Source organism: Nomascus leucogenys, chromosome 2 (assembly GCF_006542625.1).
Source record: "Nomascus leucogenys isolate Asia chromosome 2, Asia_NLE_v1, whole genome shotgun sequence".
In the NCBI taxonomy this organism is placed as follows: domain Eukaryota; kingdom Metazoa; phylum Chordata; class Mammalia; order Primates; family Hylobatidae; genus Nomascus; species Nomascus leucogenys.
This window is the reverse complement of record NC_044382.1, coordinates 70,426,161-70,442,905: the sequence shown is the minus strand read 5'-3', so window position 1 is coordinate 70,442,905 and position 16,745 is coordinate 70,426,161. Positions and strand designations below refer to the sequence as shown.

At 50.5% G+C, this 16,745-nt stretch overlaps 1 protein-coding gene across 3 annotated transcripts in view; it reads right to left on the bottom strand.

Annotated features, from left to right (window-relative positions):
* Nucleotides 1-16,745, bottom strand: part of ZNF423 (zinc finger protein 423) — a 369,635-nt gene that overhangs the window by 299,592 nt on the left and 53,298 nt on the right. For all 3 annotated transcript variants that reach the window (XM_030797375.1, XM_030797365.1, XM_030797370.1), the window contains exon 2: nucleotides 1,466-1,525. Coding sequence is in view for 2 of the 3 variants with exons in the window: in XM_030797365.1 (XP_030653225.1) it covers nucleotides 1,466-1,525 (60 nt within the window). In the remaining variant the exon portion in view is untranslated. The remainder of the gene's footprint in view (nucleotides 1-1,465; nucleotides 1,526-16,745) is intronic.

Sequence of the window (16,745 nt, the reverse complement as noted above, 5' to 3'; positions counted from 1 at the left end):
CAGGGGGCTACACAGCCCCTTCCCCCAGACTCCTATCTGCCCAGTGCTGACCCCAAGGCCTGTCCTAGTCCTGGACCCTCCTCCCTAGAATTTGAGCACCACTCACCATGTTGGCTTCAGACAAGGCCCCTCTCTATGGAGGAAGCCCCTGTCACCAAGGGCCAGGGTATCTACAGCCACAACAGTGCCCAAGCCTGGGTCAACCAGGACCCTGCAGACTCTGCAGGCAGCATTAGCTCCTGCTGAAAAGGACACAAAACCAGGGGCCACAGGCTTAGGTTCGAGGGCTTAGTCTCCTTTCCCAAATTTCACTGAACCATCTTCAAGCTTCCTGCTGAATCTCCGTATTCTGTACTATTAACACTTTCTTGTCAACTCAGTTTGTTCACTTAAATGAATTTAGCATCATCGTAAGTCACAAATGTCCATAATATCACACATTAGACACATAACCATGAAAACATTAAATGTTTATATACCTGATGCCTAACCGCGTTTTTGAAATACTGACCCAGAGCAAATCTCTCTTCCTTCTTCAGTTTCCACAACTAAAAGAGGAGAAGCTTGGACTGAATGTTCCCTCATAGGCCTCCTCAGGCCTTAAGATTCTGCAAGACTGAAGCAGCTCCAGCTCCCCAACGAATCCAGAAAAAGCTGGTCAGGATCCCAGGGCAGGCCTGGCCCAAGGCAGGGGAGGAGGACAAGGAAGGGGATCCCAGCGCCTGCCGGTCAGGGAGCCAGGGGCATCACTGCCAAGATAGGCCCCGGCTGCAAGCGGAGCAAACAGGAGAGCCTGGGCCCTCGCCCAGGAGTTCCCAAAGACCCCCCAAAGCCAGTTCTAATCTCAGTACTCATGGGAAGGCTCCAAGCTACAAAACTTCACAGTTAGAAAAACTTTACTCATCCACCTCTTTTTACAGCTAAGAAACAGAAGTACAGGAAAGAGCTTATGTGGGAATCCTGACTGTCATGTCACCCCCGACACCCCACGAGTCTGAACTCCTTCTGTTACCTCTCCCTGGAGGCATGAGCTCAGCTCTGCTAGTCCTGAGAGTGCAGAGCAGCCCCTTCCAGGGAGGGAAAGAGGAATTCTGATGTAGACTGGAGTTTAAAAGTCCTATTAAAGTGGTTTTTATGCAATTAGATTGGAATGAATGTGCAGTGACGCCCATAGCAGGGAGCTTCAAGGCTTGTGCAGTGGGAAAATCACCGCCCATCTAAACTGTACCCACAAGAAGGAAACGTGGCCCTCGGGAGAATAAGGGAATATTAGTCTCCGTATGTAATAGATTTTATTGACCATATGGAACTGATATAAAAATCGTGTTGCATGGGGTAGTCTGGACTGGAGGCAGGAATGTGACACGAAGAATATCATTTCCATAACCAGCTGGGTGGCTTTCTGAGTTCCTGGGCCAGCCCCCAGGACCCCCTGCAACTCTTCCACCAGCCCCCGGGCATTTACCTGCTGCTGTCACGGAGGAATCCCAGGCCAGCGAGAAGTCTGAGGCCTCCCCCTCTTCAACTGAAAGAGAGAACAGAGATGGGCCTGTGAGTATGAAGGCTGTACAAATAGATCAGGTAGGGCGCAGGGCGAGGAAGAAGGAACATTTGTGGGGGTCCTTATTATAATACCCATCACCAGGGAAGAGGGGGCAAAGCCTTCAAAGAGGCCTTTATTGGTTTCATAGAGATGTAAAATGATCAGAATAAAACAGGAATAGCAAGTTAAGTGCTGGATCAGTTATGATTTCCCCAGCCCTGTGCCCCTGGCAGACATCACTAATCAATCTCAGCACTGCCTCAAGAAACCAATAAGGTTGCTCTCAGAGATCAGCAAAGTGGTGAGTGCTCATGACCCTGCTGAGACCTGACCCACAGACAGACCTCAGGACACGCTGAGGTCAACTCTCCTAATGACAGCACGTCTGAGTGCTACAACTCATGAGCTGACAACATCAGAAGGCAACCAGCCTCCCCCAACTCCACCCAGGACCCCACAGAACCAAGCTGGGCAGAGATAGGTGTCCCCACCATCCCACACCCCAGGACATAAGCCCAGGCTGGTAGAGACCATGCACTAGGAAAATATGGGAGAAACACTACACAGCATAACAACACTCTTGTCCTGGAATTAATCCCAGTCCGGGGCATGTAATAACATTAAAGCTGGGTTATGGACTTTGTAAATGGAACTTTGTTTAAGCCAAACATGTGCATACACAGTATTTTTCAGATTTAATGGCCTTTCTAGCTCTGCATATGTGCAGGTTGAAGCCACCACGAACCACCCAGTTCTCTCTGCACTGTCAATGTTCTTGCTGGCACCACGTGGGTGCACACTGAGCCAGGCACTGTGCTGGCGCTTTGCAGCCATCACTGGGTTTAGTCTTCCTCAATGGACTCTCAGAGGGGTATCTGAGGTCTTATAGGTAGTGAGAGCCACAAAGAGTTTGGGCTTAAACCCAGGGTTGTCTGTCTCCCAGGTTGCTTTGAAAACCACTGTTGACCGGGGTACAAAGGATGCTATCCGGAACCCTAGCAACTCAGACTGGAGGGCAGTGACCCCAACCCACCACATGGAAGGCATGTACAACACGCAGGCAGCCACCTTGCGAGTGGAGCAAGCAGGCTGGCTTGTGGTCAGAACCTGAGTTCTAGCACAAGCCACAGCCCGCCTTCAAATCTCAGCTCTGCCTCTTACTAGCCGTATATGACCTGAGCAAATGATCTAACCTCTGAGTTTCTGTTTTCCCACTTCAAAAATGGAGAAAATAATGGTACCTAAGCCATAGGGCTGCTGGGAGGATTAAATGGGATAACATCTGTGCAGCACTGGGCGCTGTGCCGGCACAGGGTAACTGCCCCCATAATAATGTCAGGGCTGTCATCTGCTGGAACAGTGGCTCAACCAACCAAGTGGGGGTCGCTGCCACAGCTCAAACAGTCCTGCTCTACATAGTGCTCAATCTACCCCCTTGACCATCTAACCATGGTCTTCCTCCTCCCCAAAGCCTCACAGAATGGGTTTCTCTGAACCCTGAGAAACAGCACATGCAAGAGGGAACATCCGTGAGCAACTAGCCAAGGAATGCTAATGAAGTGTGCTCTCTTTTCCAAGCCCGCATCCTGAGAGTGGACAGGCAGGATCAAGACAATGAAATGCACAGATAATTTGAGCTGGGACCCAGGCTATTGTTTTACTTAGCTAGTTACAGCTGGGGTGGGTTTTCAAATGTGCAGCTTTATAAATAGCAATCAAGACCTCGTGTCAGACAAAATTGATATTATTCACTAAAATGATTCCAATCAGACAGCCTCCAAAACATGGGTGGCTAATGCCTAAAGCCATCAGAAGTGGGCCATGCATGGAAGGAGCTGTTGTTAACAGCATTCAATGCTATGCCAAAAAATCAGTTTCCCTTACATTTCATCTTTTACTTACACACACACGTAAATATATGGTGCTTCTATTAAGAGACTGCTGCCAGTGTGCAAGGTTACCATGCTGCCATTTTGTTAGACACCTTCAACAAGGTCTCCATGGGTCCCTAAACCTTAAGAATGACGTAAAGCTATATGAGCTGATAAAGAGGTCAGATATGTTAAATTTGAAAGAAAAAGCACAAAAAATATGTTCAGCAGAATCCCTTTTGTGTGCATTAAAAAGACATGTCCAGGGCCGAGCACAGTGGTTTATGCCTGTAATCCCAGCACTTTGGGAGGCCGAGGCGTGCGGATCACTTGAGGTCAGGAGTTCAAGGCCAGCTTGGCCAACATGGTGAAACCCCATCTCTACTAAAAATACAAAACTTAGCCAGGAATGGTGGTGTGTGCCTGTAGTTTCAGCTACTCGGGAGGCTAAGGCAAGAGAATCACCTGAACCTGGCAGGTGGAGATTGCAGTGAGCTGATACTGCACCACTGCTCCCAGCCTGGGCACAACAGAAGGAGACTCCATCTCAAAAAAAAGAAAAAAAAAGAAAGAAAGAAAGAAAGAAAGTGGATCGGTGGTTGCCTGGGGCTGGGAGGGGTAGGAAGGTAGGGGTGATAGCTAAGGATACAGAGTTTCTTTTTTATTTTTTTTCTTTTTCTTTTATTGATTTAGTCATCTGCAGGTATCACAGCATTCATACACGACCCCAGTTCTCCTCTGACCTCTGTGCACCCGGGTATCAGGACAAATAGTCCACACACTTGCACCCACTCAAGGCAGTTTAATTAAGAAGTGTGACCACCCAAGTCACTGAACTTGAGGATGTCCCAAAGATGTCAAGTTATCCTCTTAGGAAGATCTGGCCTCAGCTATAATGGGAAAGAGAACAGGGAAACACCCACCATTTTGGAGCTCTGGGGGAAGTCAAAGCTCTGTGCTGGGTCCCACAAGTCCAGACAGGCCTGCAGGGGCAGAAAGAGGAGGAAAGTGGCCCAGTGCTAACTGGCTGGGGAGGTCCAGAGTGGCAGACCTCACTACAGGCTTCCTGGTCCCTCACTGCAAGCAGCAGTGTAACACAATGCAGTCCCTAGAACCACGTCCCTGTGCGGTGAGGGGTCTGTAGGTCACCTTACTTACGACTTGGGTGTTAATGCGTTTTCCTACAACTGCAGGCACCACCCCACGAACATGCCCTCCTCTAGCCCATATTCTGTTTTTTGAAGGTAGAAGCACACCTTCAAAGGTGAATATGGGCTAGAGAATTCAAAAAACAGAAAAACAAAAACAGAATATGGGCCAGAGGATTGTTTTATGAGACAGGCTCATGCTCTGCTGTACAGGCTGGAGTGCAGTGGTGCGATCATAGCTCACTTCTTAGTCTTGACCTCCTGGGCTCAAGTGAGCCTCCCACCCAAGCCTCCTGCATAGCTAAGACTATAAGCGTGTGCCACTTCATCTGGCTAATTTTTTTATTTTTATACTTTTTATAGAGACAGGGTCTTGCTATGTTACTCAGGCTAGTCTCAAACTCCTGGGCTCAAGTGATCCCCACCTCAGCCTCCCAAAGCACTGAGGTTACAGGCATGAGCCACCACGCCTGGTTTTTATACATTCTTGATGAGAGTCAACACCCAACCCCCCACCACCCCCATAAAGCCCTGTGCTACCCGGCAATGAGTGTGAGGTTTTTTCTCCCCACAGCTGCACTCTTCTGTCCAGACTGGATCTCCAGCAATGGCATCACTAGCAGGGGCAGAAGGCACAGAGGAAGGAGGGCCCGTCTGCAGCTGGAGCCGGGGACAGGTGGCCCTAACCCACACCGGCAGCAGGCACTCTCTGGGGGCCCAAGCAGCGAGCCCCCGACATCCCTAAGAGGGAGTTCTGCTGCCGAGCCCCACTGCACACTGAAGACTCGCAGCTCAGAGAAACCCCAATCCGCACAGGGGCCGATACGGACAACACACCAATGGGGCTACTCGGCCAGCCCGCGGGCCTCCTCCAGACGTCGCTAGCTCCATGTCTAGTTGTTTAATTTATACAACAATTGGCCCCACTGAAGCCAAGAGATACACACCCCCACCCTACCCCACTTCAAGGGGAACACAGGACTCCTGTGGATGATGGGCATTTGTAAGGTAGGTGGGTGGCCAGGGTGTGCCCACACTGGAGGGCGCACAGAGTATATAGGCATAGGGAGAGCACATAAAGCAAGTGTGTGCACACAGAGAGGAGGCATGGGGGCAAGTGTGTGACACAGAGCAGAGGCATGGGGGCAAGTGTGTGACACAGAGCGCAGGCAATGAGGGCAAGTGCGTGCACACAAGGAGGGCATGCAGGGTGGATGTGAATACACAGGGAGGGGGCACATGGCAGAGCCCAATTCACCACGACGCTAATGAAGTCCCCGCTCCAGAGCCCTTTGCGAACACAAGCCCCTCTGCACACTGGGAGGGGTCCCAGCAGTGGGGTTCTGTAGCCCTACATGTTTTGTAACCTTTGTAAAGGAAAGATCTGTTACCTACTTAAGACCTCTCTGTCTCTGTCTCTGTCTCTCTCTGTCTCTGTCTCTGTCTCTCTCTCTCTCTCTCTCTCACTCTCTGAGACGGGGTCTTTCTCTGTTGTCTAGGCTGGAGTGCAGTGGTGTGATCACAGCTTACTGCAGGCACAACCTCCTGGCTAAGGCGATTCTCCTGCCTCAGCCTCCCGAGCAGTTGGAGCCACAGGCACATGCCACCACGCCCGATAGATTTTTGTAGCTTTTTTTTTTTTTTTTTTTTTGTGGAGGCAGGTTTTTGCCATGTTGCCCAGGCTGCTCTTGAACTCCTGACCTCAAGCAACCCTCCCACCTTGGCCTCCTAAAGTGCTGGGGTTACAGGTGTGAGCCACTGCACCTAGCCCACATTTTCTTTCTACTCCAAACTCTCTTCCATCCCATTTCCTCTCCTGTCAGTCACCTTGAGAATGGCCACAGGCATTTTGCATTCTTTGTCTCAAAGGACTCCCCCAGTTGTTTCAGCCACACGGCCCCACACACAAGCTCTGTGCTGGGGTCAGGCAGTGGACTTCAAGTACCCTCTGTTCAAGCACATGTGCAGGCGTGCACACACTCATGTGTGGGATGCAGAAAGGCTCTGGAGTGGCCCAGGTCACATGGCCAGGCTGCAGCTGCCCACTCCTGCCCCGTGGTCTACCAGCTCCTGCTCATGATTCCCAGACCTGACCTTGAAGGGCAGCTTGCAGCTTAGCCCCTGCATAACCCGAACACCTCTCATTAGTCCTTCCACCTATTGGTTTCCTAGTCTTTCATCTGCCTCCCTCACTAGGGCATGGACCATGCCTGTCTTGTTCATTGTTGTAGCCCAGTGCCTAGCTCAGTGCAAGCATAGTAGCAGGTGCTCAACAAAAAACAAAAATTTTATTTTTGGAAACGGAGTCTCATTCTTGTCACCCAGGCTGGGTGCAATAGTGTGATCTCAGCTCACTGCAACCTCTGCCTCCCGAGCAATTCTCCTGCCTCAGCCTCCCGAGTAGCTGGGATTACAGGCGCTTATCACCATGCCTGGCAAAATTTTGTATTTGTAGTAGAAATGGGGCTTCACGATGTTAGCCAGGCTGGTCTTGAACTCCTGACCTCAGGTGATCCACCCGCCTCAGCCTCCCAAAGTGCTGGGATTACAGGCATGAGTCACTGCACCCTGTCCAAATTTTTTAATCAATAAGCACACAGGATGTGTGGTGACATCCCAGAGGGCCTGCAGCAGGGCTGGGCTTTGTTCAGAACCAAGCAGTGGGCAAGGCAGCCACAGACACACCTGTCCCCTCCACGCCACCACTGTCCCCACTCCATCACACTAGAGTCACACCAGCTCTGGGAGCAAAGGGTCACACGTGCCAATCCAGCTCCCTCATGGTGCTCACACTTGCCCTGGCCTTGAGCACAAACCACTCCTGCCTGGAGTCAGGAAGGCACTGAACAGAAAACTCTGGCCACAGAATCCAGTTACAGAGTGGACGGAGCAGGGAGTGCTTCCTGGCCATGCAATGGGAATCATCATCGCTCATCAGAGATGGGATCCTTCCCAGGGCTGAGTGTGACCTCAATAATCAGGTGGCCCTGGGAGGGCCCAAGGGCACCAGAGTAGCCCCGTGAGGAGCTCCTGCTAAAACCCTTCACCGGACAGGGCCTTGGAGGCCCCGCCCCCACAGGGATGGAGGGGGCTGCACAAGGAGGTAGGAACAGGCTCGCTCTTAAGACTCCCAGCTGTCCTGGGATAATCCCCCCAAGCTGTGGAGACTGATGGGCGATGTCCAGCAGCCTCTGGACAAGGGCTGCTGCAGAAAGCCCTTCAGGGGAGCACCCCAACACATCCTGTTAAGAGAAAGGGGATGTTTGCGGCCATCTCTGAAGTCCTGGGGGGCTTCCAGTTCCCTGTGTGAGTCAAGATCCTTAACAATGGACAAGAAGGGGCTCAAAGAGGCCAGAGGGCCCTTAGAGGGCACCTGCTTGGTGGCAGCAGGTCTAAGACCAGCTCTCACTATTAACCATGGTTCCTGGGGTGCATTAAGAAGGATTCTGGGGCTCTGCCAGGGCTTCAGGCAGATCAGGACTCCACGTTGACTCTCAGCTCTGGGGTTACAAGTTGTGGGAGGCTGATTGATGAACGGGAGTATAGAGTCCCCCCAAATGCTGTCACCCCAACTCCACAGCAGGTGCATAAGTAGCTGCAACTCTCCTGCTCTGGGATTGGCCATAGCTCATCCCCTGTGCACTAGCACAGGCCTTGCCACCACCGAGATCCCTTGTGTGCCAGGCCTCTGGATTTTGGATATCCAGTGGCACAGAGCAAGTGGCACTAGGCAGACACCTGCATGCACCACCTCCTCCAGGTTACTTGCTCCTGGCCTGGAGAGTAATGCCCTCTACCCAGAGGGCTCCCCAACACCTCACAGAGGCAGAAGAGATGGAGCTGGAGAGGGAAACAGAAAGGGAAGGTTAAAGCTGGGCATGGGGTCTGGAAAAAGAGCCCAGAACACAGCAGTGAGGCCGAGACAGGGCTGGGGCCCTGCTCAGGAGTTTGTCAAAGTCAGGCAAGATGTGTTTTGGCAGAGAAGGTTCAGGTCAAAGGCAGGAAAGCTCGGGGGACAGATTCTGAGGCAGACAGTGGCAGGAGGTGAATGAGAGACAAACAGAAGCTAGTGCTGGTCCAAGGGTCAGAGGAGGCCTCTAGTAGGGCCAGGGAAGAACCCAGAATGCTCCTTTCTGAACTCCAAAATCCACGCTAGGGCCACTTGCTTAGCCTGGCTTCAAGGCTGGAAGAAGGCTCTGGGTGTGAGCTGCTGCACACAGGCACAGAAGCGCACTGTTCTGGGGAAAGGATCCATAGATTTCATCAGAAGATCTAGAACCACCTCCATCACCAAAATAACTTTAAGCACCCATAGACCAATGGCTCTCATTTGCGAAGTTTTCTCAGCTACTTTCCCCAAGGCCTTGGGAAATCTCCCCATGCTTTGCTGGCCCCTGGGATGATCCCACCCTTACAGCATCCCATGCCTCCCCAGAGACATCCCTGTCCCAGCAGAGGTGGTGGCCAGGCAAGGGGCACGTGACTGCCCCTCCTTAGCTCACCCTTAGGGAAACCCTCTCACACACTGCAGGCCAAGGTCATGACAGGTAAAGAGGACAGCAAGAGCCCCAAGTCTCATTGTCAAGCATGAAACAGATCATCACTGCTCCTGACTTACTACTGAGCAACCTTCAGGAACGGAAAAGCATAGACCAGGCAGGGAGGCCCAGCAGGTAGAGCGGTACAGGCCAAGCACTGCACAGAAGGCCAAGCACTGCACAGAAGGCCAAGCAAAAGTGGCGAGAAAGAGCTGAAATGTGACCCACACTCTGTCTACCCAGCACTGTGTCCTGGGTGCAGGGCTGCGAATGCCCAGAGAAAGGGGTGCCCATTCCTTTGCACAAAAGCATAGCCAATCACTTTTCTACAGCCCATGATCATCTTTGGCATCACACTCCTAGGTCAAATGACCAGGGTCAAGTGCAGACAAACCCAACAAGGAAGCCCACATCCTCCAGGCTCCTTTCAGGTGGCGATGTGTTCAGGCAGTGGGTGGGGTGGGGGTGATTGCATGCAAAAGCCAAGGCTCCCTGCAGCTAAAGCTAAAACCACCCAACACCTCCACTGACAGGCCCCTTGGCACCAAGCTCAGACCCTCAGAAAAGCCATGATATGACAGTCACATTATAATTACCTTTGTTTAACTCTCATGATTCACCCTGACCACTTGCTGAAAAGAGAACAAGCTGTTTCAACAGCACAGGTAAGATCACCTGCCATTATGCCCCGAAGTGAGGGTGAAAGGGACAGGACCCTCTGACTCTGTCTCATGGGTCTCTCTGTCCACATCCTGCCCCCCAATATATGGGCATCTCACCAAAAGGAGGCTGGGTCTAGTATTTAAAGAAACCTATTTTTTAGGCCAGGCACAGTCACTCACACCTATGGTACCAGCACTTTGGGAGGCCAAGGCAGGAGGATTGCTTGAGCCAAGGAGTTCCAGGCCAGCCAGGGCAACATAGCAAGATCCTATCTCCCTAAAAAATTTAAAAAGTAACCAGACATGGTGGTATGTGCCTGTCATCCCAGCAACTCGGGAGGCTGAGATGGGAGGATCACTTGAGCCCAGGAGGAGTTCAAGGCTGCAGTGAGCTATGATCACATCACTGCACTGCAGCCTGGGTGATAGAGCAAGACCCTATCTGTTAAAAGAAGAAAGAAAGCCAGGTGCAGAGGCTCATGCCTGTAATCCCAACACTTATGGAGGCTGAGGTGGGCAGATGGCTTGAGCTCAGGAGTTTGAGACCAACCTGGCCAATATAGTGAAACCCCATCTCTGCTAGAAATACAAAAATTAGCTGGGTGTGATGATGCACACCCATAATCCCAGCTACTCAGAAGGCTGAGGCACAAGAATTGCTTGAACCCAAGAGGCAGAGGTTGCAGTGAGCCAAGATCACACCACTGCACTCCAGCCTGGGTGACAGGGCAAGATTCTGTCTCAGAAACAAAACAAAATAAAAAAGAAATCTGTTTTCAGACAACACAACTCCTAACCAGAAATCTTCTTCTATCCAATCTAGTACTTTTTAAAAATAAATACATACAATTTTTAAAAAAATTAAAGCAGAATATTCCAATATGCAAAGAAAAACCATTACTAAGAATTACTGATAGATGGTCAGTGGGTCTCCATGTCGGCGCCATTTTGGCAATGCTTGACTTTCTCCTTAAACTGACTTTAGAACCAGCACCTCTGGAAGCTGCCAGGCTACTAGAGACTCCTCATAAACTGTTGCCCTGGAGAATTGTAGGCAGAGGGGCTAAAAGCCTAAACCTTGCTTAGCCACTGTGCCCCTTCCTCTCCTTGCCTTGCTATACATAAAATAGAACAGAAAGACACCAGGGAATAATCGAAGAATTCCAAAAAGGAAGTTCATCTGTCCTTACAGGAAAAGTGACCCTTGCAGAAGTCACACAACAGAGCTCATCTAGCTACGGCAGTGAGGTAGAGGAGGGAACCTGGAGAGACACTATAAAATGTCGGGGTGTGGGAAGTGGGCTCTGGAATAGGCTGCTGTCCCCCAAGTGATCACTTACAGGCCATCAGATCTCAGGCAAGAGACTTGATCCACCCTGATCTTCCGTCTCTGTAAAATGGGGATAATCAGAATACCAACCTCGCAGGAGGATGGAGAGAACGAAATGAGATGATACCCCAAAGCACTTAGCTCCAGGGAAATATGCAATCAATGTGAGCTCATGTTCCTGGGATAATTCAAGCTCCCCTTCTCCTGCCAGGTTCCTGGCTGGCTGCTGAGGTTTCACTCTCCCTGGAAAGACAGGAGAGCTGAGTTTTGAGCAGGGAGATCAAATTTCCCACTGAGATTTAGCCCACCCCGCCCCACCCACAGGAATGCCCAGCTAGAGACACAGCTGCCTCAGCATCACTGCTTTCCTGTTCCCATTACAGTGCAGGGATGGTGTCCCTAAATGTGGAACTGTTTGGAGGTGACAACCAAGGGGCTCAGCTTCCGTGCCAGCTCATCTCCCTCTCACCCTCCTGTTCCCCATCATCACCCCAAAAGAGAAAGGCTAGGAGATCTCTGCAGAAGGAGCAGACATTAACCCCAGTAAAATCTGTATCTTGGGCAACTCTGCAGAAAGGTGACTCCTCTCCTCCATCTCTCCCTAATAAAAACATGATGATGATGATGATGTGTAAAATAGGACAATGAGCGTGAAACACTTGAAGTTTTCTTTGTTTTGTTTTGTTTTATTTTATTTTTTAAGACAGGTTCTCACTGTGTCATTCAGGCTGGAGAGCAATGGTGACATCTTGGCTCACTGCGGCCTCAAACTCCTGGGCTCAAGGGATCCTCCTGCGTAGCTAGGACCATAAGCACACACCATTACGCCGGTTAATTGTTATATTTTTCTGGCCAAGCGTGGGAGATCACAGCTGTAATCCCAGCACTTTGGGAAGCAGATCACTTGAGGCCAGGAGTTCAAGACCAGCCTGGCCAACATGGCAAAACCCTGTCTCTACAAAAAACACAAAAATTAGCTGGGCATGTGGATGCACACTTGTAATCCCAGCTACTTGAAAGGCTGAGATAAGAGATGCGCTTGACCCTGGGAGGCAGAGGTTGCAGTGAGCAGAGATTGTGCTACCACACTCCAGCCTGGGTGACAGAATGAGACTCTGTCTCAAAAAAAAAAAAAAAAAAAGATATTTTTCTGTAGAGATGGGGTCTCACTATGTTGCCCAGACTGGTCTCAAACTCCTGGCCTCATGTGATCCTCCCTCCTTGGGAGGTACTAGGAAAAGGGTTTTTCCACTAGACCTGGGACAGCACACACGTGGAACACCTGCCCCAGCTCCTCTATCCTGCACCCGCCATAGATATTGCCAACTGATCAGGGTTCTTTCTCTAATTTGGCACAGATGCAGCTTCAAAAGTCTCAACAGCAAGGGTTAAAATCTATTGGGCTTCTCTGTTCTGGTCCATAGAACTTCCCTGCAAGCACCTGGGCATGACACACACACACACACACACTCCTGCACACACACTTGAGGATGTGCCCAACGTGAGCAGGAAAGGCCACCCTTCACTGAGCCCAAGTGGCACCTGGCACAGTGCTGGGTATCCCACCTACTGGCTCCCCTTTCATCCTCCCAGGCCCCCTCAGAGGGAGCCCTTAAAATCCTCACTTTTCTGGTGAGGAAACAAAGCCCCAGGGAGCCACAGCGTTTGTCCGGATGCCAGCCATGGACTCCCAGGCCAGGGCGGATGTTTCCAAGCATGGCTTCCGCTCAAAGGCAAAAGAGGGAAGGGAAGGAAAAAGGGGAGCCGTGAACACCCAGCCACTCACCCCTCGTTCTGCCCTGGTCCAGCCCAGCCACGGGGTAGGAAAAGAAAAGGAAACTGAATATCGCAAAGCCACCTGATGTGGCAATGTTAGTGGAAAGCCCGAATCAGGAACTGAGAAGAACTGAAGACAACATTGCAAAGGCAAGAACCCACGTGAATTAAAACAATGTCTTTTTTCTTCTTCTAAAGAGTCCCTCGCAGCTCTGTCAGAAGAGGAGCCAAGCCTGGGTACGTTGGCAGCCCCGGGGGACTGAGGAGAGCGTGCCCTGCCACAGCCTGTCCCTCTGTGCCAGTCCCATGTGGGTGAGGAGACAGACGCTAGCCTGGCCCAGGTCCCTCATGTCCTTCCCCACCACCCTGCACCAGAACTGTCTGGCACTGAAGGCTTTTACAGATGTTTCCTCAGCTCCTGCCTGAAAGTCAGGGCTTTACTGACCCATTTCACAGAAGGAAGAACAGAGTCCCAAATAAGAGAAATAGCTCTCTTGGGGGCGCAGACGAGGCGGCAAAAGCAGACTCAGAACCCGGTGTTCTAGCTTCCAGGCCCTGGAATCCTCCTGGACAATGCTGCCCACCTCTGAATAAGCAGTGAAGTGCAACTGAGCCCTCACATGCGCCACACACTGTGATGTGCACTTCGGTTGCACAAAGTAATTCTCAGAATATAGTTTCCAGACCAGCAACAGCAGCATTACCTAGGAGCTTGTTGGAAATGCAGAATCCCAGACCCCATCCCAGACCTACAAAATCAGAATATCTGAGGGTGGGACTCAGGAATCTGTGTTTTTGCAAGACCAATAAATGATTTTGATGTGTGCTTAAGTTAGAACCTATGAGTAAGTACATTTATTAACCCCATTTTACAGATGAGAAAACTAAGGTTAAGCAATTTGTCAAAAGTCACGGAGCTAGGATGGGGTATAGCCAGGACTGGATTTTTATTTTTTTAGAGATACAGCCTTGTTCTGTGACCCAGGCTGGAGTACAGTGGTGTGATCAGAGCTCACTGCAGCCTCAAACTCCTGGGCTCAAGTGATCCTCCCACTTCAGCCCCCCAAGTAGCTGAGACTAGGGAAACATGCCATTATACCCAGTCAGTTAATTTTTAATTTTTTTTAGATGCGTCTCACTGTGTGGCCAGGCTGGTCTTGAACTCCTGGCCTCAAGCAATCCTCCCGCCTCAGCCTACCAAAGTGCTGGAATTACAGGAGTGAGCCACCATACCCAGCCGGGAATAGAATTCTTAATCCCTTGATTTCACTTCTGCCTCCAACAGGCAGCAGCTCTGGTTCCAGATTGAGTAGGATCAGCCAACATAGGACTGGACTCTCCCTCTCTCTCGCTCTGCCCCGCTCCCATGAGCCTTAAGATCCTTAGGTCCCTCCCTGTGCCAGCCCCAGGAGACCCTAAGAAGAGGAGAGTTCATCTCTTGGGTCTCCCCAAGCACTCAAGATCCTTGGGGTGAAACCATGAGAGACAATGGTGTGCTGGTCAATGTCTAACAGGGGGCTCTCCAGGAGAACAAGAGGCTCTGGTTTGTAGGGTCTGCCACTTTCTGCAGTGTAAATGCCCCCACTGCAGCCAACATCAAGCTACCGAACAGGACACTGCGAAGCGGAAGAAATGTGCACAATCAGCGCACCATGGGACAAAGGCATAGTGTCACAGGAGGAGGAGGAGGAGGAGGAAGGAGAGAAGGGGCTTTGGCAGCAGAGCGGGGAGCTGCAGCCAGCCTAGGATGCCACAGAGACCCCAGCTCTCCCACCCACCCCACCCCGCCCTGCCTAGGCTTTGCCCCTATGTTCCAAATATGTCAGAAACACAGAATTCACTCCAAGTGGCCCTTTGCCTATTGTTTCCTAGAACAAACATCTCTTTCTTTCTGTAAAAGTTTCTGACATAAGTACATGTGAGTTAAAATGAAGAAACTAAAAGCACAACTTTCCAGTATGTAAACACATTGTTACAATATTAAAAACACGTAGTGCCCTGTATTCCACTTTTCTAACTCAGCAGTACCCAGTGAACATCCTTTCACATCAAAAACAGAGACCAAGGCCCAGCCCGGTGGCTCACACTTGCAATTCCAAGATTTTGGGAGGCCAAGGTGGGAGGATCACTTGAGGCCAGGAGTTCGAGAACAGCCTAGGCAACATATCGAGATTCCGTCTCTACGGAAAAATAAAAAAAAATTAACTGGGCATGGTGGCACGCATTTGTAGTCGCAGCTACTCAGGAGGCTGAGGCAGGAGGATCACTTGAGCCGAGGAAGTCAAGGCTGCAGTGAGTTATCATGGCACCACTGTACTCTAGCCTGAGTGACACAGCCAGACCCTGTCTCAAAAAAATAAAAAAAACAGAGACCAACACTATTATCAATGATGGCCTGAGTCCCATCACAGGAGGCTCCAAATAACCAATATCCTGTTGCTGGATAGCCAGGCTATTTCCAGCTGTCTCCTCCTCTATAATCAATAATATTCCTTAGGATTAGTTCAGAAGCTTGATTGCTAGGACAAAGAGTGTACCCATTTTTAGGCTTTTGGGATACACTACCAGGAGGCATTCGGCCATTTCCTCCTTTAACAAGCACTGAGCACCTCTAGGCTACCTAGAACTCTGTGCTAGGTAGCATGAGAGAGATGAGAAAAGGAAATTGGGTTTTGACCTTCAACCACTAGACAGTGAATCCATAGTGACAAGTGTTACCCGTCACTGTGCCCCTCAAGGGCTGGCACACAGGAGCTGAGTGAGTGAGTGAATGAATTAATGAACAAACTACGGTATGCTGGAGGTTGCTAAATGCATCCCAAACTCAGAACAAGACAAAACCAAGTAGAAATCGTGAGGACCTGGAGTGCAGACACAAAGGAGGGGCAGGGAGCTAGGGAAGGGGAAAGGCAGGCCCACGGCCCGGAGCTCAAGGTGGGGTCTCTGCCTCCACAGCCATAGCCCCAGAGCAGACTCAGGAGTGGGGAACCAGCCCAGGGCTAGGATAAGTTTCTTCTTTTTTTTTTTTTTTTTTTTTTTTTGAGACAGAGTCTCCCTCTGTCGCCCAGGCTGGAGTGCAGTGGTGAGATCTAAACTCACTGCACCCTCCACCTCCCAGGTTCAAGTGATTCTCCTGCCTCAGCCTCCCCAGTAGCTAAGATTACAGATGCACGCCACTACGCCCAGCTAATTTTATATTTTTAGTAGAGATGGGGTTTCACCATGTTGGCTGGGCTGGTCTTGAACTCCTGACCTCAGGTGATCTGCCCATCTCGGCCTCCCAAAGTGCTGGGATTACAGGCCTGAGGCACCGCACCCTGCCGTCAGATGAGTTTCTACTTCAATCAGAGTTAAAATTCTGATTTTTTTACACTAATACGCAAATCCCATTTTCAGGAAGAATGATAATTGTGGACAAAATCTTAAAAGTCCATGGGTCTCTTTTTTAATGTAAGCAAGTTTTCCTGCTCAAAAGTAAAGTTCAGAAAAAAAGCTAATCAAATTGAATTTAACTAAGCAAAGAAATCAATACTAGAGGAAAGCTAGGTAGCCTCACCCCACCCCACCCAGCCTAGCATCACCTGGGATCCAGCTTATGAGGAGACCTGGAAACAGGCCCAGGGCTTCCAGCTCCTCATCCAAGTCCCCAGAGTCAGCCTGACCACAGGCTACAAGGCCACCTCCTCTCCTGGTCAGAAACACTGCCCAGAGCTCAAGGTCACCTCCTCCAAGAAGTCTTCTCCAGCCATGGACAGAAGTTAGTTCTCACCTGCAGCAGGGTGTAATTGAAGCAAGATGCCTCAGGATCAAATCCCAATCCACCACATTTTGCTGTGTGACTTGGACAAATCAAGTAACACACCAACCCTGTGCACAC